Here is a 22,824-nt window from a genome sequence, read left to right as displayed (position 1 = left end):
CTGCTATCTGCTGGTATGTACTGCTGGGCTGCTCCAACTGAGAGAAATCCCAACCCACGCGGAATACCCCGTTGCGGTTGACAGTGTTATTTCTCAAGAAGTCCTCTTGGTGGTATTGAGGGAGCATTAGTCCATCCCTTCCACTTGCATATGGAAGCCCATGCTCAGGGCGGATGACAACTCTCATTGCTGTGGGTAGCAGGCTGGTTCAGTGCTGGTTCAGTAGTTAGCCTTTCTTCAACACATTTAAAGGCATCCTTGTATTTTTGGGCAGAGTTTGATCCCTCTGACTGACTTGTGCTGTCAATCATGTTGCTCTGGGACTGACAGATCATTTCATGAGCTGAGGCAATTACTTCCTCACATGCTGGGGCAACACTTGGATGCCTCTGTTGAAAAACAATTTCTGTTGGGACCTGACCAGCAATCCGTTTGTGGTGATTGACCTCATTCCTATGTTGCTCCTCTGAGCTACTCATTGGACTGCAAGAGGCTCCATTATCCAGCGGATCAAGCGCTATGGAAGATTGCTGGGGTATGACAACTATAGAGCTTAACCGTTTGATTGCCTGTCCACTATCAGAGTCAGACTCAGAATCATCACTCTCACTGGCATTGCTGAGTCCTCCAGAGTCACCAACGTGAACAGAGTCTCTATTAACTGATGTGCTCTTGTGAGCGTTATGACTTTCAAGAATTCTGGGCAAATCTTGCATGTTTGTGGTGTTTTTTATTTCTGAGGTATCATGATTCTCACACCGTTTTTCAGCAACAGACTGTTTTGAGTCAGAGAGACGTGTATCTCTTTTATTTTGGTATTTTAGGGAACACTTGGCAGAAGATGTGCTATGAGAAATAGTATCATGCTTTGTCCTGTCTGGGTTCTGTGCCGCTATGGAATGTGTCCCTTCTTTCTTTTTAACTCCCTCCTCCGGGTTGTCATCCTTCGAAGAAAAATTGACAGAGGGTACCTTTTTAACACTAGGTTTAATATCTGCAGATGGTAACCTCTGAGAATTATCACTGTCAGATGTGTCCTGTCCAACAATATCCCAGCGAGACTTTTTTGCACTACTTCTGGTCTTCTTAAGTGGATCTTGGTGTTGTCGTTCACTTGTAGGTAACAACTGATTTTCAGCCTTCAGATGTGAAATTTCAGGCAAACCTGTGGCAGGTTGTAGGTTGATGGAGACATATTTTTTTGGCTGTACATCCTCCGAGATGGCACCCTGTTGCAGGTCTTCTGCAACAAGTGCTGTCCCAATTGATGAATTATTATTACTGCAGGAATTTGAGGTAATCGCATTAGAGTCCACATGCAGTACATGGTTAGTACTGTGACTTTCTTTACCAATATCCATGGCACCTTGGTTAGCACTTGTCCGACCATCATTTGAAGGAAATTCCATTTCAACACTAACTGCTTGCAATTGTTGGGAGGATGGTTCCGGTAAATCCTTCTGAAAGGACATTATGTCCTTTGAGCTCTTGTTATATTGTTCCTTTGCCTGACATGCATCACTCAACTCTTTTTCATTAAAGGAGTAGGATTCTGTGGTGCTTGGAAGTGTTTGTATCCTATTAAGGCTGTGAAATGTATCTTTTGATTTTCTATCAATTACTGCCATTTTTGATTTGGACTTGGAAGGGTCTTTCGACTCCTGTTGACCGATCTTCTGGGAGGTTAAACAGGAACTTTCAGTGCCTGAGCTCCTGTCAGAGATGCGGGTCTTCCCTTTCTGATCTGCATCAAAGTCACTGGACGGGCTTTTCTGGCGTCTTCTTTCAGAAGTCTGAGACTGACTAAAATAGGTTGATTTAGCACTACTCTGGGATTTGTGATGCGTGGCAGGTTTCCGGTGGTTGGAGTCCACTTCAGGAGAGCGCTTACAGTGGGGTTCAGAGTCCGAGGTTCTCTTTCCGCTCCTCACAGACCTAGATTTTTTGTCCGTCTCTGCAGACTGAGAAAAATCTACAGATTTTGCATCCTTCTCCGATTTTGAGTGAGATGATGATGATGACGATGATTTTGAGTCTTTTTGCAAGCTGGCATGAAGAGATGATCTACTAGAGTCATTTATCCTGTTTCGATTCCTCCTGTGATCATCATCCGAGTCTGAGCTATCCCTACTTCTGTCAGTGCGGGATCGAGAGGATCTCCTCTCTCTCCTCGGTGGGCTCCTGTGTGACCTGCGATCAGAATCATGATAGTATGATCTATCAGCTCTCGATACTCTATCACATCTAGATCGATCAGTTCGTGAGTGGGATGAACTTGTCCTGGATGCTCTGGATCTTGACCTTGATTTAGTCCTGGACCTCCTGCGCTCCTTCTCTGAACGGGAGGACCGAGATGATGCGTGCCTTGAGTCACGCTCTGATTTGGAGTAACTTGAGGAGCCTTCGTGGTTCTCTGAGCGTTTCGAGGAACTTTCCTTTTCATCCATATTTGACCCAGAGGAAGACTTTTTCTCTTCCTTGCTTCTACTGTCAGATTTTGTTTTAAATGAGGGTTCAATTATCTTGTGGCTGGAAGACATTTTGGCGCCATCGCCATCTGATTCTGAGCCTGCAGGAGCCCTTTCAGATTGAGACCTGGTTTTCCTTTTGGGTACCCCATCATCCTTCTTAATGATAATGGAAGTCTCACCGTCCTTTCCAAAAGATTCTATAGGCTTATTGGGGCTAGGAGGTACCCTTATCACAGAGGCTTTCGTTTGTACATTCTCAGAGAAGCAATCAATGCTCATGTCTATGCTCATAGTCTTAAGTTGGGGTGAGGACACTTCTGCCCTGCTTTGCAAAGATTGCATTATAACTGGTTGTTCTGGGGTAATAGGCTCCTGTGGCACATTGCTAGGCATTGTTTTCTCCTCAGTTACAGAGATGCTGAGAATCTGCTTCTTGAAGTGAATCTTTCCTAGGTCCATTTTGGGTTTAGGGGGTGAGGGAACTGACATTGGAGGAGAAGGGGGCTCAGCTGTTGATGTTGGCACCGTAGTTGACTGCAGTTCCATTACGCTCTCTGAAATCTGCAAAGTTCTGTCTTGAGGGGGCGAGGATTCAAGTGTCAAGGCAGAAGAAGATTCAGCTAGAGACTTCTCGGGGCTCGGTGAGACGAAGAACACACTTGGGGGTGGCTTCTTCGTCTGAGAGAAGCTGAAGGACACTTTTTGGCGACCCTGGTCCTCCAGGTTCACCTTCATCTTGGTCCCTTTGGGCAAAAGATGGTTTGACAGCATGACCCTCGGAGTGAGGCTTTTAATTAGTGCTGCCTTAGAGAGGCCCTCCACCGTTACCTAAAGGAAATAGAAAATTAGGGATAATCTATCATAATAGGATCACTTAAAGCCAATATGAACTGTGTTTAAACACACCAGTTGACATAACTTACCGAGGTGCCACTCCCCTCCTCTCTGCGGCCATCCAGGGTGAGGACAATAGAAAGGAGAGGAAAAAAAGAGAAAACTATTACCACAGGACGACCAAAGGTACTACCAATTACAACTTAGATGAGGTTGAGAGCCTTCAAGGCCACGGGCACAAATACAGCGATTATTTTCGTATTTAGATAATCTTTACTATATATTGTAGATAAAACATCCAAACAAATACAACATTTGATCGACACAATTTCTACAATTGTCTAGAAACATAATGTTTTGCTTTAAATGTAGCCCATTGTGCCTGTATCAGGTTATGACAATCTTATATTGAAGACATTCAATGGGTTATTTTAGAAAATTAAAAGCTTATCAATTATTAAAATAAATATGACCAAAAAACATTAGCAAAAATAATATCCATGTAATATTTGTATATTATATTAGAATAGGCCCATAACAGATACAATTGTGATATGGTACATTTCAGTTAAGACAAATTAAAGTATTAATTTATTTTCCAATATTACAAAGTGAATTTAGCAATGTAAAAATAGTTTATAAACATGATAGTTAAAATCCACACCATATCGTAAAGCTTGTTCATACATACAATAATAACCAAATCTAAATGAAGAAGAGCGCACAACTTATTTCAAGGGTTTTCCATTGTGAAGGTTATGGCATGGGTGCTAAGCAACAACTAGAAAAACTATACCATTAGAAGTATAAGTAGTACCCAAATGTCAGTACTAAGTACTGACACATGCCGATATCGAGTACGTAATAAAACCATTACAGTTTAAAAAGCCATTGAACCCAATGTTTCAGCGGGAATTCAAAAAGAAAAAAGTTTTTGGGGCTGAGAGTTCTAGGAAAGAGGGATGCGTGTTATCAACATGGTTATGGCCCACAACAACTTTGTGATGCTTTTTAAGTACCATTGTTGAATATGAAAGTTATAATAAGCGATGTTGTATATGACATGCGCCACACACTGTAGCGATATACTATAAGTGTTCGAAAAGCCTAACCCTAGGAGTATTAAATAAATCGATGCCAAGACAGAGCTTCACCGGCCTCCACACACACCGTAGCAGAAGTTTCCGAAAAGCTAAACCAGCTCTCGGATACTGTATTCAACCAGCGCCACGGCAGAGCTCCACGCGTCCAACAGACTACAGCCCAGACAGAGCTCCTCACGTCAACACACACCACCCAGACAGAGCTCCACATGTCCACACAGACCACCCAGACAGAGCTCCAAATGTCCACACAGACCACTTCCCAGACAGAGTTCCACACAGACCGCTGCCCAGACAGAGCTCCACACATCCACAGACCGCTGCTCATACAGCGCTCAACACGTCCACACACACCGCCCAGACAGAGCCCCATACGTCCACCCACACCGCCCTGACAGAGCTCCACATGTCCACACACACTGCCCTGAGAGTGCTCAACACGTCCACAAAGACCACTGACCAGACAGAGCTCAACACGTCCACACAGACAGAGCTCCACATGTCCACACAGACCCCTGCCCAGACAGAGCTCCACACGTCCACACACACCGCGCCGCCGGTGCCCCTTGGTCGTGACGTCCGAGTGCCTCAGAAATGGCACTCTGACGTCACGAAAAGAACACTGCATCTGCAATGGCAGCAAGACAGTGATACAATATCATAGATTACTATGTTAACGATCATATAAGATAAATTACTACATAAGAAATAAAAAACTTTTTGGGTTTTCTGGCTCATTAACGTTAGGACACGTTGCGTAAAGTGGTAACGGAGAAGTTTTACGAGTACATGCAAACAGTTTTGGGCGGCAACCGAATACTGTATCACTGCCTCCCTATGCAATATTGCAAAAGCAGTCAAAAGGTTGGAAGGACATTAAGGATTATAGCTTTTAACAATTATATCTAATAACTAGTGCTGTCAGTTAAACGCGTTATTAACGGCGTTAACGCAAACCAAATTTAACAGTGTTTATTTTTTTATTGCGCGATTAACGCAATTTTTTTTTCTTTGGCTCAAAACAAAGAAGCAGTAGCCTGGGACACAAGGCAAGCCGATGCACTTCTCCATGTTGATAAGAGCATTAAAATGAGAAAAATTAATGGGACAAAGAAATCAAGGGATATTTAGCATAGAATCGTGAGTTAACTATGACATCAATGTGATTAATCACGATTAAATATTTGAATCGCTGGACAGCACTACTGATAACCCATTCATACTGCAAATGGGACATTATCCAAGTTGTTAAGGCCACCATTGAAGTGTAAGTTAGCCCCCTGGTTCAGATCGTATTTAAACATTAAAGAAAAAACGCTTTTGTGATTACATTTCGAGGAAGGAGGGTGGGCCTGTTGTCCTAACCCCCTCTAAATTTGTGATACTATTTTAGTATTGTCGTTGTGTAGGAGAGTCACGCATGAGAGTGATGTTGTGAAATGCACCACACATCGTGGCGTTATACTATAAGTGTTCAAGAAGCTTAAACAGCTCTCGGAAGCTGTTAAAAATTAAATCTCTCCGCTTCCAACACATCCACCCACTCTTTTCTGCAGGTGTTCCTTGTCGTGACATGGAAGTACCTCAAAAAAGGCAAGTTGGCATCCAGAATTTAAGGCAACTTGAGTTTGCAGAACATTGGAACGTTCACAGACTGGTTGGTGTAGACTGGCAAAAACGTAGGATTTTAAACCCATTATCTCTAACTGAGCCTAATTTTGTAATAGTGACTAATAGGGAATATATATTTTTGGTTAACCCCATGAAATTCTTTAAAGACATCCCTATATTTAAAATTAATTATCTACTACTGTTCATGGAACATACCAAAATTTGGGCTAGTATGTCATGAGAATGTACTTCATGGAAGCAAACCGTTAATACAATTTTGATTTGGTTGAAATAAATGAGCCATATCTTGTACCTGATCTCTGACTTCAGCACAGCATCCATTGTGCAAAGTGTATATAGGGTTTGTGGACCTGTGGGGGCTGCTTGCCCAGATCGACCCAATTCAGAGAAATGAATCCTCACATGTGATGCCACACCTAGGGGGAAAAAGGGAAATGAAATGAGTTTATAGGTTAAATTCGAACAGGCTCTTGATTCAAACGAATAATATCACATGTTAATGTATACGTTGCTTGTTGACATGACACGGATGTCGGTGCTAGCATTCAGTGGTGCTATGTTGCGTCTCAAATGGCCTCTGAAGATAAACACAAGGACGCATCTCAACAGGTTCGGCGGTGTACGCGATTTGTCTTGAGCTCCATGCCCTCCATTGTCCCAGTAGAAAGATACTCTGATCCCCCATGCTAATAATGTCAAGAAGAGCGATAATGACTTAACAATTTGAAATAGATTTATAATAGAAACACAACAACCTGTAAGTAGTTTGTGTTGCACCACGGTACTGACTTGTGTTTACTCACATGAAGTAGGGGGAAACAGTGATGCGGTTGAAGATAAGCGGGCACAACAGACTCCATGCAAACACAAAACATATGTTCAAGTGTCGAACGTCTCAATAATATCAACAAAAGGCACCTGGCAATGGAGGTGCAGGCAGTTATAATGCATGCCAACCCCAGCATGGCCTGTGCTGAGTAGGGTCAGCCGGGGCCTTTTAAAGCTCACCTCGTTTATAAATGTTGACTGGCTACATGGCAACAAGGCTATGTTGAAATAGTTATTTACATGCAATCAAAATGTGAAACCAATCGAACGCTAAGTGAAAAACAATAGCACGATAACGACTCGTACAAAGAGCCCGTTTGTTTTGAAACAGAGGACTATAAGGGCAAAAGACAGCTAGGCTAACTACCTATGGCTAACGTTGACTGGCTATACCGTTCCCTGGAGGCCTTCTCCAAGATGCACAGCATACCCTTTGGAGCAGTTTTCCGGATCGTATATTGTTAGACAGCGAGTGTGGTCACGATGTTAAAAACAAAATAATTATTTGTACAGATCTCCATCGCAGCGGGTCCCGTTTGCGGACCATCTGGTGTAGAGCTAGCTTAGCTGCACTCTGCTAGCATCCGATACAGATCTGTTGAACTAGAGCTAGACGCTAGATAAACTCATCGCTGTGTTTTTAAGTTCCTTTATGGTGGAAGCCTTTACTTCCTCCGAGAACTTAAACATATGGGCATTTTTGATCAGTTATAGACACCATTGTTAACAGGTAACATTTAAAATCGACCCCAGTCAACCGGCTTCACTAGCATGGTGGCTAACACGACCTGCTGTTTTGTATATATCTAAGGATTGTTTCCAACATGCACGAGCAGATGTTGTCAGAGAACAATATATTATCTTACCGAGTGTTCCGGGTCATGGGGCTCCCCCATCTTCAGAGCCATCAGCCATCGGCCTCTCCTAGAACATGCAGCGGTCTCTGCCGACGTCAGCTCGGGCTGTGTGAGTGATCGGCGGCTCGCTGGCTGCGGTGCTTCAGCCCGATGTCTTCATACAGTCCCCTGGAAGCCAGGCCCAATGGTCTGATGGTATCTTAAAGACTTCTAAAATACCGAAAGCATCAGACGACAGGAGTTCCCCATAAAGAACCCGTTCTGGTGTGTTGTCCTCGCTTTAGCACCACTTGCAGCACTTGGCCAACTGAAGGCTCGATGGTTTACTGCGTGTTGTCGTCACATGATCACCGACTACAGCTGGCGCCAACTGTACAGGCTGGGTTAAGAGAAGGGTCTCCAATCAGGTTAATAGTAATAACTTAGGCTGACAGCCCATGAACACGTTCAACCGTGAACAGATATATACACCGAGGAAATTGTTAAGCCCTGTGATTGACGAATACTTTATTTTATCTTGTGTTTATTCACCAATTGAGATGACACCACCAACTGATTTGCTTAAGATTGTTCAACTGCCCGCTCTAAAGATCAATTTGTCCAGGTGTGTTGTCCCTATGGCTTCATCATGGAAATAAACCAAAAGTAGATACAAGAGGAAACTTCTCATGGACCAAACCATGTGGGGTGGTGTTGGCTGAACACCAGCCCGATAGAACTTAGCGTTTGACAGAATGATTGTATTCCCGTAACCTGGTTTGCCGTCTTGGTCTCCTTTTCAGTGTAAGATGTCGATCATATGGTCAACCTCCAGCACAAATATAGTAAAACAATGTTAATTGATTTTAATTAAATTAAATGTTATTCAAAAAAGCCAATTGCACAGCCGAATGCAACCTTTGTCCAAAACACTATCCCCCCGGGTCCGTGAAGTTCTTATCTCAGTTTACCATGAGCTCCTTAAACATATTGATATTGTTATATTTGTCTCTTTCTGTTGCACCTGTATTCTAAATTTCTCACCTATCGTCCACATTATCGTTGGTAAAGTAAAGTTAGCATGCAGGACTTCCGTGGAAGCACATAGAACATTTAAATAGTACATCAAGAGATCTGTTCAATTGAAGGCCAGACAAGAAGCACTACCTCCTCCAGTTGAGTGAGCAGGGGATCAGAGATCTGATAATTCCCCTCTGAGTTTGTGGAAGGAAGCACCACAGTAGGTTGTGCATGGCGTAGGCCTATTTCATGTTTATGAAATAGGCCTACTGCTGCTCCTGGTAGACGGTCGGTGGTCTAGGCAGGAAGAATTATGAAGTCAGGAGGTAATAAAATAAAAGCAAGAACACTTGTAGCAGTTTAACAGTTTAACAGTATCATATTAGCTTTTTAAGGTGCAGGAGCCATGGGAGGCCTACCTGATCACTCTGGTGACCATGCAGCCCCTGATGAGGGACTTGGCGGTGGCCGTGAGATGAGAAGATAAATAAATCTATTTATTAATATCACATTGTGACGAATTAGTGAATACTGTCAGCAGTCGGACAGTACATTGTACTATGGATCTTCATGTGTCCTGAATAAAATCATATATATGTATATATATATATATATATGTTGTCATTCTTGAATACCTGTTCAACAGGGAAGAGATTGGTGCACATTTAAGGTAGGCTATTTTTGTTTATGCTATTCCCACAGAATATATAATAAAGATAGGCCTATACTAGAACCAAAAATATACTGAAATCTGCAAACAGGCATTATATTTCTTAAAACCGTGAGAAAACAATCTCCTTTGAGTCATGGTCTGGAACGGAGGCAATTAGCACTAGGTGGAGCTAGAGGTCATCACCTCTTGCATGTACAAACTTAACGCGGACAATATTGAAATTAGAAAATGCATTTCCTGCAGAAAATGCTGTAGTAAGAAGTGAGGTTGAAAATATTTTTTAATAAAGCCACATAGATTAAGGCATGAAGAAACGTTGAATGGCCTAAATCAAGTGAAGGGATTTCAACAAAAGTTCAAAAGTCGGGTGAGTTGCCCTAATGTGGGACACTGCCTAATCTGGGACACGTAAGGTCTAGAGCATTTATCTCTTCTTCTGAAACATGCAAATGAATAATATGGTTGTCAAATGCAAACAGGGATGCCCTGTGATTGAAATCACATGATTTCACGGTTTTGGTTATAAAGATAGGGGAGGGGATACCGTCAAACCGGAAGTGCACAGTGTGAAGTCCCGAAAAGGTCAGTGACATAGGTTTTAGAGAAAATTAATTCTAAGGTTATAAATTTGTAATAAACAAAAACAAAATCATATTTAATATCAGATTGTGTTTATGATATAATTATGCTGCAAATTAGGCAAAAATATTATGAAAATGTTTTTTTTTTTTTTTTTTTTCTATCAATCTTTAGCTGGCCCACATTTGGAAAGGTGTTTCCTGAATGTGGGACAGCATGATTTGCCTAATCTGGGACAGTCATGTTAATTGTGAAAATAAGCATTTAAATGTGTAATGTGTATTTAATTCAGGGTTTATTAGTACAATAGGATCGAAACACAGTCTTGATGGGCCAGTTAATCTAGTTTAGTGGACTAGCTATGTTAAAGCACTAGCTTTTAGTCACACTAAAATCAAGCTAGCTAGACTAGCTAGTCAGGACAAAGGCTTTTAGTCACTCACACGCACGCATAATTAATTTATATATATATATATATATATATATAGGAATGTATTGTAGTAATTGGTATCACAAAGCATGGGTATTTACATTTGACATGAATATTCTTGAGCAGATACATTTAAATTAAGGTGATATTGTTTTTTTTTATTCCTAATAATGACTGTCCCAGATTAGGGCACACACTGTCCCAGATTAGAGCAAACACATTTTCTTGAGCAATTTTGCACATGGAGCACTAATATTTGTGAAATTTCTTCTCTGAGTATGATACCTGAATATTTGTTTCTGTTTTCAGTAGCCAACATCTTGGGGATTTCAGAATGGTATCCGGTGTGGGTCAAATGTAGTGGCTTAGTTTGGTAATATCGCACATAAATTGAAATTGCAAAAAGCGTCCCACATTTAGGGCAATTCACCCTCTATAGGCCTAGGCCTAAACAATGTAAACATGCACACCATGAAAATGTAAATAGTTGGAAACAAATAAAGTGACAGCTGAATGAAAAGCGCAAAGCATTGCTAAACATTCAGAAATGTAAAATGAATTGAACTGAAGAATTCGAAAGGTAAAATGTATTGTCTTGCACTGCTGCTGTGTGTGTGTGTGTGTGTGTGTGTGTGTGTGTGTGTGTGTGTGTGTGTGTGTGTGTGTGTGTGTGTGTGTGTGTGTGTGTGTGTGTGTGTGTGTGTGTGTGTGCACGTGCGTGCGTGTGTGTGTTTAAGAGAATAGCGAGGAGGTGCGTGATAAAAAAAAAAAGAAGAAAGTAGCCCAATAGAGCGGGAAAAACCGCCCAATCTGGCAACACGACCTGAAAGTCCTCAGAAAGTAGTCCAATCCGGCGGGGAAAAACGCCCAATCTGGCAACACTGCTGAACGTCCTCACGCTGCCGCTTCAACGTAAATCAATGAGCCCAATTGAAAACGAAGCCGGTATGAAACTAAAACTGTGATTCTGAAGAAAGTTTAAATGTTATCGACATTCCGTTTCGATATTATTGAAGATACAAGTGTGTAGATTTGTTAAATGGTTTGAACGAAGATAAACGGCTGAACATTTATTTATTTACGTCTTAAACTGTTGAAGTACCAGAGGTCGGCTCCACCGTCCTCTCTTTGACTCCCATGTTAAAAAAAGATAGTGTTTTAAAAGTGTAATATCTTAAAAAGTATAACATATTTTAGTGTTACCATATTTTGATTTCCAAAAAAGAGGACACTCAGCCCGGCCACGAGATAGCCTACTTAAATGATACTCGCAGTTTACCCAAAGATTCCCTATAATTTTAATATATATATGTATGGATAGAATATTTTGTTACATTACAAAATAATATCTCTGAAAGACAGAAATTCAGATAGGCTTCATAGAGGTTATTGAACTTTCTTTATTATGCCTCAATTGTAAAAAAAAATATATATATATATATATATATATATATATATATATATATATATATATATATATATATATATATAAATGTAAAATAAATGTAAAATCTCTGGAATAAAATAATGATAGAAATAATGTCTCTTCTGTGTTAGAAAAATGAACTAGTAAAATAATAGCTCTCTTTCAAATCTTAGTGGACAAATAAATAAATAAATAATATGAAATAATGTTCTAAATGATACCTCTTCTGTATTAGAAAATCCAACTTTAACAATATATTTCTCACTAAATGTTCAGTGTAATGTAAAATAATAAAAAGTACCCTCACAAGATAATACTTACAAAAAACAAATATATTATTAACAAAAAACATATGGATATTAACAAAATAGATATTAACAAAAAACAAAATCTTTAGTTATCTTCTTCATCCTCCTTGTCTACCCATCCATATTTTGCAGTAGAGCAGAGGTGCGTTCAAGTTCAGCGAACATAAGCGAACGTTCGCGTTGACATTAAACAATTAATTTTGAACGATTTTTGAACACCGTTCTAAACAAACTGTCAACGAAAAAAATGGATACGAAGGCCATGGTATTAGCGGCAGCCTCCTGTTAATGGAAGAGTTTACAGAAGAGGGTTTGCAAGTGGTCGACCTCATTGAAAGCCTACTGCAGACAACCAGTACGGAAAATTCAAGAATAGAGGGCTACGTCACCGAAGTTGTACCCACTTACTGCGATATAACGTTCAAATCGCATTTTAGGATGCAAAAGAAACGTTTTATCTATTGCTTTCTGTGTAGGAAAGGAGTAAATGATTTCAATATAGTTTAGTTTAATGCCATGGCAACAAATGTCACGTAGCCGAAGAGAGCATCTGTTTGTGGAGAACTACCTCTTCAGACAGTTTGCCTATGTTTGTAAACGTTTGCTTGCTTATGTTCGTTTAACGGAATTTTTTAAAATCGTTCGCGAACGTTCGCCTATGTTTGCGATTTTGAACGCACCTCTGATCTTTCCCAGCAGTTTTCGGTTGCTCAACATGTAAGCATGAAAGTTGTTGTTGACGCTGCCGCGTCTGGTCGTACGTCCTGATTAACGTCTGTACGTCATACGACGTCTTCTCTGGCGATGCGTTAAATGGCTACTGTAATAACGCTAACCCACAATGACAACGGCACACACATATACACACATATACACGCACAGAAGGAAAACCGGACATTATCATCAATTAATAAAAAAAAACCGGACGCCCCGGACGGGACGTAAAAAGTGGACATGTCCGGGGAAAAGAGGACGTTTGGTCAGCCTAACATATTTTAAAAATCTGAAAAGAAGATACCAAGCTATATGAACATTTTAAAATTTGAATGGAGTCTATAAGGGATAAGTTGAGGAAGGAGGGAGGTCCCAAAGTTTGTAGAGAATAATAAAGAGGAAAGATCGAAAGAACTAGAAATTGCATTTCCTGCAGAAAACGCGAGTGAATGCTGACGGCTGAATGAAAAGCGCAAAGTATTGCTTAAAATTAAGAAATCTAATATTAATAGAATATGAAAGTAGTAGTAGTAGTAGCTGAAGTAGTAGTAGAAGCTGAGGTATAAGTAGTAGTAGATGAAGTAGTAGTAGTAGTAGTAGCTGAATAAGTAGTAGTAGCTGAAGTAGTAGTAGAGGTAGCTGGAGTATAGTAGCTGAAGTAGTAGTAGGAGCTGAAGTAGTTGTAGTAGCTGAAGTAATAGTAGTAGTAGCTGAAGTAGTAGTAGCTGAAGTAGTAGGAGCTTAGCTCGGACCCGATTTCAACCCGACATTATTTTTAAATACATCTGTAACTTTGTACACATTTGTTACTAGGCCTACTCTGCTAAATATATATGTAAGGGATAATGTATAGAACGCCGGTCATTATCGGGAAAATAAGCCCAGACAGGGCGAACAGTAGGTACACCGACGCGCAGCGAAGGTTTCTTGCTTTGCCCTGAAGGGGCTTATTTTCAATAATGACCGGCGACGTTCTATTCATTCCACTTATTACACGACTACTTGCCAAAACGAAAAAATAACTTCACATGGTGTGTCTTTTTACAATTTATTCGTTACCAGCATTCGTAGTGTTGATCAGCAGAGAAATAATTTGTCCGCAAAGACGGTGACGTTGCTTAGCAACGGAAGACGCTGGGGTTGACAAGTCACCGGACTACTACCCATGCAAGTGAACGGAGCGTTCCACGGCATTGAGAAGACCCGTGTAATAAAGGCCTATAATATTTCTATTTATGGCATAGATTTCTCCTCAGATTAGGCCAATAAACCAATGATAAAAAAATAAAAATAAAAATCGTCGATCAAAGGCCCGGCCCGGCTCGAGGATAGTGGTTGGAAATATCGGCCCGACCCAGGCCGCAGGTCGGGTCGGGCCGGGTCGGGTTCGGGCTCGGGCAGAGAATCTAAACTCTAGTAGGTAGTAGCTGAAGTAGTAGAAGTAGTAGCTGAAGTAGTAGTAGAAGCTGAAGTAATAGTAGTAGCTGAAGTAGTAGTAGAAGCTAAAGTAGTAGCTGAAGTAGTAGGTAGTAGCTGAAGTAGTAGGTAGTAGCTGAAGTAGTAGTAGTAGCCAGAGCCGGACAGTAACGGAGTACATTTACTTGAGTACAGTACTTAAGTACAATTTTGAGGGATCTGTATTTTACTCGAGTATCATTTTTGGGGAGTACTCATGACTTTACTCAAGTAAATTTGAGAGACAAATATTGTACTCTTTACTCCGCTACATTTCTATCCATAACCGTGAGTAGGCCTACCCGTTACTTCTTCTAAAAAATAAAAAATAAAAGGAGAAAAGAAAAATCTCGGAAACCCTAAATTTGTTGTTTCCCTCTCAAATGTGATTGGATTGTGTGTTGGACTGATCAGCAATCAGCAATCAGCAATCACCTTCGCTTTCCGCCAAAGTCAACTCCATCGTCAGATTTAGATGAGAGATGATTGTTTATTTGATTGATGAAAAAACAGAGAAACTCACACATACATACAATTGTTAGCTGAATTTTCTTTTCTGATATTACATATTTATGTAAGCTAAGCAATTGTTTTTATGTTCTTGAGTATACTGTTATACTGTATACTATTGTGCTATTGCCTTGGGGGCAAGTGAGAAATGTTAAATAAAGCAACATGGTAAAAAGATGAAAATGACTTGATTTTACTTTAAATTCCTTTTACATTCTCCAAGGTATTAACATTTTTCATAACTCCATGTAGGACGTTTCTTTACATAAATGTAAGCACTGTGGCAGTAGTAATGCAATATTTAGAAAATGTACTCTTGATACTCAAGTACTTTTAAAAACAAGTACTTCAGTACTTTTACTTATAGTAGACATCTGACTGTGGTACTTTTACTTGTACTTGAGTCAAATTTAGCAAGGGATATCTGTACTTTTACTCAAGTAAGGAAGCTGTGTTCTCTGTCCGCCTCTGGTGGTAGCAGAAGTAGTAGCTGAAGTAGTAGTAGTAGCTGAAGTATAAGTAGTAGCAGCTGAAGAAGTAGTAGTAGCTAAAGTATAAGTAGTAGTAGCTGAAGTAGTCATAGTAGTAGTAGAAGTAGAAGTAGCTGAAGTAGTAGTAGCTGAAGTATAAGTAGTAGTAGCTGAATAAGTAGTAGTAGCTAAAGTAGTCATAGTAGCTGAAGTAGTAGTAGTAGTAGCTGAAGTAGTAGTAGTAGCTGAAGTAGTAGGTAGTTGCTGAAGTAGTAGGTAGTAGCTGAAGTAGTAGTAGTAGCTGAAGTAGTAGCAGTAGTTGAAGTAGTAGGTAGTAACTGAAGTAGTAGGTAGTAACTGAAGAAGTAGTAGCTGAAGTAGTATAGTAGCTGAAGTAGTAGTAGTAATGTAGTAGTTGTATTGGTAGGGGTAGTAGTAATGGTAGTATAGTATTGGTAGGAGTAGTAATGGTAGTAGTAGTATTGGTAGGAGTAGTAGTAGTAGTGCTAGGAGTAGTAGTAGGCAGTAGAAATGTTGAATAGCTTTAATCAAGTGAGAGATTTGAACCGAGTTCAAAATGTTAAAATCGAATTGGAATAAAGCTGTGTGTGTGTTTGTGTGTGACTGTGTGTGTGTGTGTGTGTGTGTGTGTGTGTGTGTGTGTGTGTGTGTGTGTGTGTGTGTGTGTGTGTGTGTGTGTGTGTGTGCCTGAACGTTCTGACGTCAACGGAAATTAATGAGAGCAACTGAAAACTATGCCGGTTTGAAACTCAAACTGTGATTCTGAAAAAAGTATAAATGCTATCGAAATGTCGTTTGGATAGTATTGAAATTGAAATGTGTAAATATTTTTAATGGTTTGAACGATGGTAAACGGTTGGAATTTGACAGAGTTACGATGTCCTAAGTAATTTAAGTCTCAGAATGGGCATACGGCTTCAATGGGACCAACTCTAGAATATGACGGTTTGAAACTAAAACTGTGATTCTGAATGTAGTATAAATGATATCGAAATTCCGTTTGGTGTGTGTAGCCGAGCGTTCTGGGTTCAACTATACTGTACTAATTATTATACAAAACAAAGAACGGGACCAGAGACGAGGTAGTGCGTTCAGCAGCCAACTCTGCTAAGCTTCACTTTAATCACCCCTCCCCCACATCACACATCACCCGTAACCTTCCCCGAACTTCCCCCTTACGGCAACTCACGAGGGACACACCTCCTTTTCCAGGCTAAACGCAGAACAGTCTGTTACACACGTCCCCTCCTCAATAAGAAACGTCCACGTTTCACCAGAACAAAACAAAAAAAAAACATGGGGAGAATATCCCCCCAAATTCCCATCACCTGTAACCCCAACAGAACTACAATATAGGCAACACAAATAATCAGAACATACATCAGACACCTGAATTCCAAATCCTCTAAGCAGTGGTTAAGCGCAAACTACAGTCACCCTGTAACCAGTGACCCAAACACACAACCAATGCTGCCAAACATTTGTGCAACACCTTGAGGCTATACACATAAACCTAACCTGAAACAAAATTAACAAAATTAAAACATAAACCCATTTGTTTTCACCATACATTTCACCTTTTCATCAATTCCAATCTTATTTTATTTTTTTTTATTTTTTTTTATCCAGCAAGCTTCCACTGCATTGCCAAATCCAGAACACATAACTTCAAAACATGACAAAGTCCTGCAAATGGGATGGAGGTCGCCACACCAGCCCACCTACACTAACTGTACGTCCACACCAGAAGCGAATTGAGCGACCAAATCGCCGGAAGTCATTCACTTTCTATGGGCAAGAGCGACCAAAGCGACCAAAGCGACCAACGCTACCAGCGGCCAAAGTTGAGCGACCAGAGCGTCAAAAAGAAGTTGAAAACTTTTTAACTTTATGCAAATGACTATTATTCGCTTCAGCGGCCAAACACTGACAGCCAATCGGAATGTAGACGCTCTTCGCTTGCGTGGATCCCAGGGAACATCAGCAGGCACTTTGGTTCCTACCTACCTTTATTCACTCACTGAACAAAATGTCGGCTGAAGTATTAATCGCGGCTGTAACTGGGCACCCGGTGTTGTACGAACCAACCCTTTTTCAGTTCAGAGATCGAAACGCCATAGTGGTTTGGATATCAAGTGATGATAAGCGGGAGTATTTATAGGCTACATCTAGAACGTTCGTATTTAAGCGGGAATCATTTTAATTTGCTCTCCATGCCACCAATCTAACCAACCAATCGCGTGTAGCATGCTTTAAACAAAACCAAAAAAGTTTTTGAAATCGTCACATAAACAAACTAATCGACAAGACGAGGGATAAATGACAAGGGATATATCTCTTGTCTTTTATCCCTCTATTCCCCACCATTCACGGAGCCTGAGGTGAATAATTGTTAATTAAATAGTCTAGATAGATAGATCGCCTAGTCAAGTCTTTAATACCAAACGACACAAATCGTCGGGAATCCATTTAGGTGGTTCGGCCCACACAGGACAGTAGCCTACAAGACCACACAGAACAAGTCTGACTGGACATACACCCAATACATCACATTAAAACTAGACACGTGTTGATAGATAGATAGATAGATAGGCCTAGATAGATAGATATGTTCCATTATTTGCCTTGCGGAGCCAACCAGTCCTGTGCGCGTATGCAAATTAGCCATGTGCGCCAATGTCTATTTGTTTTGAGTGCGACGAATGAGTGCAGATCATGATTTGCAGATGCAGATCAGTGAAACATATTTTAACTACTACAGCACGCAGGGTTTTTTGTTCTCGGTTGTAATTAGCCTACATTTTAGGATTTTTTTTTTATATTGGGGGGAATCACTGTCCTACTTGTTGTCGAAGCACTTTATCGAACAAGCAAAACCGTCTCGGCAATATGGCAAAGGTGTATGGGAGAGTTCACTATTTGATATGGCTGTCTGTAGGGCCTACTAAACGCAAACGGCTCCTTTAAATGCGTCTGCATAATTGAATTGTACGTCATGAGCGACTTGAGCGACCAAAGCGAACAGAAAAATTTGCAGCGAAACTTTGTGAGCGACCAAAGCTCCTGGTGTGGACGTACAGTAAAGGGACGGTGGCAGCTACTTTCGTCATGGTACAGTTTCTGTCTCTCGCGAGCCTCCGCAGAGTTAAGCCTGGCTGTGCCGAAGGCTGACTCCAGCCGCTCTGCAATGGTGGATGCATAATCCATCTGGGACCCAGTGCCCCGGGAGTCCAGAGCACTAGCAGGCACCAGCACGTCAGCAGGAACCCGGGCCTCACGTCCATGCATGAGGTAGAAGGGGGTGAACCGGGTGCTGGCATGTTTAGAGGAGTTGTATGCAAAGGCGACTTGCTTCACATAAGTGTCCCATTCACCTCCATGCGAAAGCAACATCTTCGCCAGCTGATCGATCAGAGTCCGGTTGTGACGCTCCACCATGCCATCAGATTTGGGATTATAGGCAGTGGTGCGTGTTTTCTCAATCCCCAGCCACTGACAGAGGCTCTGAATCACCTCTGCTTCGAACTGCCGGCCCTGGTTGGCATGCAGGATTTTGGGGACACCATGCACCACTACATAATTCTCAAAAAGGCAGCGCGTGACTGTTTCAGTTTGCTGTCTGTTTCGGTAAGGCATACAGGGCAACAAACTTAGTAAAGTAGTCCTCGACCACTAAGATGTACCTGTTCTCCCGAGATGTCATAGGCAGCTCCAGAATGTCTGCGGCCACCCTCTGCAGAGGACGGTCAACTTGGGACCCCCCCATAGGAGCCCTCGGCCCTGGGACTGGGCTCCTGCGAGTCTGACAGGCTCTGCATTGCTCACACCACCGTCTTATGTCCCTCAACATGAAGGGCCAGTAGTAAGACTGCTTGGCTTTCTCCCACACACGTTCAGCGGAAAAGTGTGCAGCAGCCGGCTCCCCATGCAACTGTTGAAGGATCTCCGGCACCATGGCTCCATAACTTCCTCAAGCTGGCAGTGGAACCCCCGGCGAGTCTACGAGGCCGCCGCACCCTGCCCTGCTCCAACCAAGTCAACACAGCACTGATGTCAGGGTCTTCACGCTGTGCTGACCGCAATTCAGCTCCACCACCACTGAGTGAATAGACAGGAACTGGCTCTGTTTGTGCCCCGTCTGCAGGCGGAGAGTGGTCAGACACCTCCACTGAGGCCACGGCGCAAAGCCTGGCTGAAGGAGCATATGGCTCGACAAAATATGGAGACCCGGGTCGGCGGGACAGAGCGTCCGCATTTTTGTGGCGGGCGCCATCCTTGTGGACCATGACCCAGTCAAGCGGGTCCAACTCCAGCACCCACCTACACCTCCGTCCAGTAGGGTCATTATCAATGGCCATGCGCCTAAGGCCCAGCAGAGGGCGATGGTCAGTGATGATGCAGAACGTGGATAATCCCACATAGTGTTTGAACTCACGGACTGCCCACACCACAGCCCATAGTTCCCTGTCGAAGATGGACCATCTCTTCTGTGTGTGTGTGAGGGCCTGGCTTGCGTAGGCAATCACCTACTCACAACCCTCTTCATCCTGCGCTAGCACTGCCCCAACCGAGTCTTTAGAGGCATCGGTGTACACCTTGAAAGGAAGTGCAAAGTTAGGTAGCGTAACTACCGGAGAAGATGTAAGCACTTGCCTGAGGAAGGTGAACGCCGCCTCACACTCAGCCGACCACTCAAAGGGCACATTCTTCCCTGCCAGCCGGTTCAGTGGTGCAGCGTGCTGGGAGAAATTACGCACAAATCTCCTATAATAGGAGCATAGACCCACAAAGGCCCTGACCTCTGACGGGGTGCGGGGGGTTGGCCAAGTTCTCACCTTATCAGTGTTCTGCGGTTCTGGTTGGAGACCATCCCTGGAGACCACGTGGCCCAAGAACACGACATGGTCCCTGGCAAAGTGGCATTTCTTGGAATTCAACTTCAGGCCCGCCAGCTGGATCCTAGAAAGGACTTCATCGAAATGAAGGAGATGGTCTGAGAATGTACGGCTGTAAATCAGTATATCATCTAGATATACCACACAAATGTGCCATGGCAGGCCCCTCAGAATGAGCTCCATCATTCGTTGAAACGTGGCTGGAGAATTGGTCAGACCCATAGGCATAGCCCGCCACTGATACAGGCCCCGGCCGGTCGTGAAAGCTGTCTTCTTGCGATCCTCCTCAGCCATTTCTACCTGCCAGTAGCCATTCGAAAAGTCAAGCGTGCTGAACCAGGCCGAGCCAGCTAGAGCATCCAGGCTATCATCCACTCGCGGAAGGGGGTGTGAGTCTTTGATCGTCACTGCATTCAGCCGACGATAATCAATGCAGAACCTCCACTGTCCCCCTTTCTTCCTCAAAAGCACCACTGGAGATGCCCAGGGGCTACAACTGTCCTCCACAACTCCATAAGCCAGCAGTTCAGCCACCTGACGTTCAATCTCTGTCCGTTTCCCAGGTGCTGCACGATAAGCACGCTGCTTCACAGGGGGGTGGTCCCCAGTCCTTATATGGTGTTTGATCAGTGTGCACCTGCCCGTGTTTCTGTCGCCCAGGTTAAAAACATCAGTGAACCTCTGCAGCAACTCAGCCAGCTTGGCCCTCTGCTCAGCCGTAACAGGAGACTCCTCCAAGGAGACAGGGCCTGCAGCAGCCGGCGGCACAGCTGGATGATTGTCGACGACACGAGGCGGCACTAAAATGTCTTTATTTTCGACTGGGTAAAACTCACCCAGGTGTAGACCCTGCCTGAGTTCAACCGCCTCCCCTGTGGGATTGAGGATGCGGGCTGAAGTCACACCATTTCTCACACTGCTCACTGTACGAGCAACCACCAGCCCCGTTGTTTCTGGAATGTTAGGCTCCAGATATCCCTCGAAGTCTGCAGCAGGTTGACTAGCTCCAGCAGGAGTGAGAATGTTCTCTGGCACCAGAGCCTCACTCAGCGGGGGAATGGTCATGACGTCAGCGAGGGATACGTTACAACAACTTGGAACCAACTCTCCACCCTGAAGCAGGGGAACAGAAACGTCCCATAGTTGTAACACCCCTCGCCCCAAATCCAACAATGCATGATTATTAGCCAGAAAGTCCAGTCCGAGCAGAACACACTGAGTGGATTCCCTTAGCACATGGAAAGTGTGCTGCCAGCAGGTCGGGCCCAGACGGAAGTTGATCTCACTGGTACCCAGTGTGTCTAACTTTTGTCCATTAACTGCCCGAGAGTCAATATAGTTCTTTTTCAGGGGCCTGTTTCGCAGGGCAGGGACTGACATACGGAATTCTGCACTAATCAGTGACACCAAGGCCCCTGAGTCCACCAACATGAGAACCTCGGTGCCTTCAACCACACCCCTGACAAAAGAAGTTGAGTGGCCAGTATAATCCATACAAGCAATGTCATTGGAAAAGTCATGGCTCAAGGGACCCACCATAGGAGTAGCTGGCGTTTGGGCCTCGACACCAACTACCGGCCGTTTCCCTGATGGCCGTTGTCAGCATCCTGCTGTCGTGGCAGGAAGTGCACGCCGCGTCGCCTGGGCTCTTCCTCACGTCGCCTGGGCTCATCCTCACGTCGCCTGGGCTTGTCCTCACGTCGGGCACGCCAGTTCGGGCTAGGGCTTCTACCCCCAGGCGGCCTGGAGGGCTTCCCAGACGGATCTGAACGATAGCCACGAGACGGAAAACCCCCCTGGCGCGGGGACCGCCCAGGCTCGGGGGAGCGGCCACGGTGTTCCTCACGAGAGCCTCTCAACGGGCAGCCCCACTCGCCACAGGTACAGTTACAGCCTCCTCCTGAGGGCGAGCGAAACCTTCGCCCCCTTGTGTCAGCATCCCCCGCCCTCAGTCTCCGATTTTCCTCACAAAGTTCTTTCATTCCCACTCTCATGGTGTGCATGTCCTCTGTTAGCTTCTCAACAGCTCTCTGGAGACCATCAGAGACCGACACGGACTGTACAGGCTTGCTCTGAATCAGTCCATTAACTGTCTCTGTCCAAACGCTGCTCCCAGCCTCTCTTTAATCGCAGCATAATCCGACTTGGTCGCATCAGGAAGACTGTCCCACAGCAGAAAAGCGGACTTGCCGAGGCGAGTAGGAAGAATCCTCACCAGCTCCTCCGTACAGCCGTGGGCCGCCCCCCTGCCGTGGCGCCGACGGCCAACTCCAACTGCCTCGCCCATCCAACCACAGAGAGACATCCTTAAACTCTTCCCGGTCCCGCTTCGTGCCGATAATTATCAGCTCTGTCTTCCCAGTGTTAAGCTGTAGGAAATTTTGTGACATCCAGCCCTTCACAGCAGCCAGACAGGACTCAACCCTTTGAATCTGGGCCGAGTCCCCGGAATCTACAGGAATGTAGAGCTGGGTGTCATCCGCATAGCAATGGAAACTAATTCCGAAGCTGCGGATAACGTCGCCCAGGGGAAGCATGTAGATTGCAAAAAGTAATGGACCAAGGACCGACCCTTGTGGTATGCCAAAGCGTAATTTACAGTGCTTTGATTCTAAACCC

The 22,824-nt window shown here is 43.5% G+C and overlaps 1 protein-coding gene across 1 annotated transcript; it reads right to left on the bottom strand.

Moving 5' to 3' along the window:
• Nucleotides 1–149: 149 nt before the first annotated feature.
• On the bottom strand, nt 150–8,109 carry LOC130391333 (uncharacterized protein DDB_G0287625-like). The gene is made up of 4 exons (XM_056601408.1): nt 7,735–8,109; nt 6,333–6,456; nt 3,395–3,416; nt 150–3,299 (listed from the first exon to the last, which is right to left on the bottom strand). Exons 2-4 carry the CDS (start codon nt 6,359–6,361, stop codon nt 165–167), a joined length of 3,186 nt encoding a protein of 1,061 aa, XP_056457383.1. The 5' UTR covers nt 6,362–6,456; nt 7,735–8,109; the 3' UTR covers nt 150–164.
• Nucleotides 8,110–22,824: the final 14,715 nt, after the last annotated feature.

The sequence above is a fragment of the Gadus chalcogrammus genome, chromosome 11, assembly GCF_026213295.1.
Source record: "Gadus chalcogrammus isolate NIFS_2021 chromosome 11, NIFS_Gcha_1.0, whole genome shotgun sequence".
NCBI classification, from domain to species: domain Eukaryota; kingdom Metazoa; phylum Chordata; class Actinopteri; order Gadiformes; family Gadidae; genus Gadus; species Gadus chalcogrammus.
Note: the sequence above shows the minus strand (reverse complement) of the source record. Positions and strands in the feature narration are given on the sequence as shown.

Excerpts from the sequence above, each read along its gene's own strand:
- LOC130391333 (XM_056601408.1), bottom strand. The coding sequence starts at position 6,361 with ATGGATGCTGTGCTGAAGTCAGAGATCAG. Across the intron at positions 3,417-6,332 it reads GTGCTGAAGTCAGAGATCAG|AGAGGAGGGGAGTGGCACCT; the intron begins GTACAAGATATG and ends GGATGGCCGCAG. Across the intron at positions 3,300-3,394 it reads AGGAGGGGAGTGGCACCTCG|GTAACGGTGGAGGGCCTCTC; the intron begins GTAAGTTATGTC and ends TATTTCCTTTAG.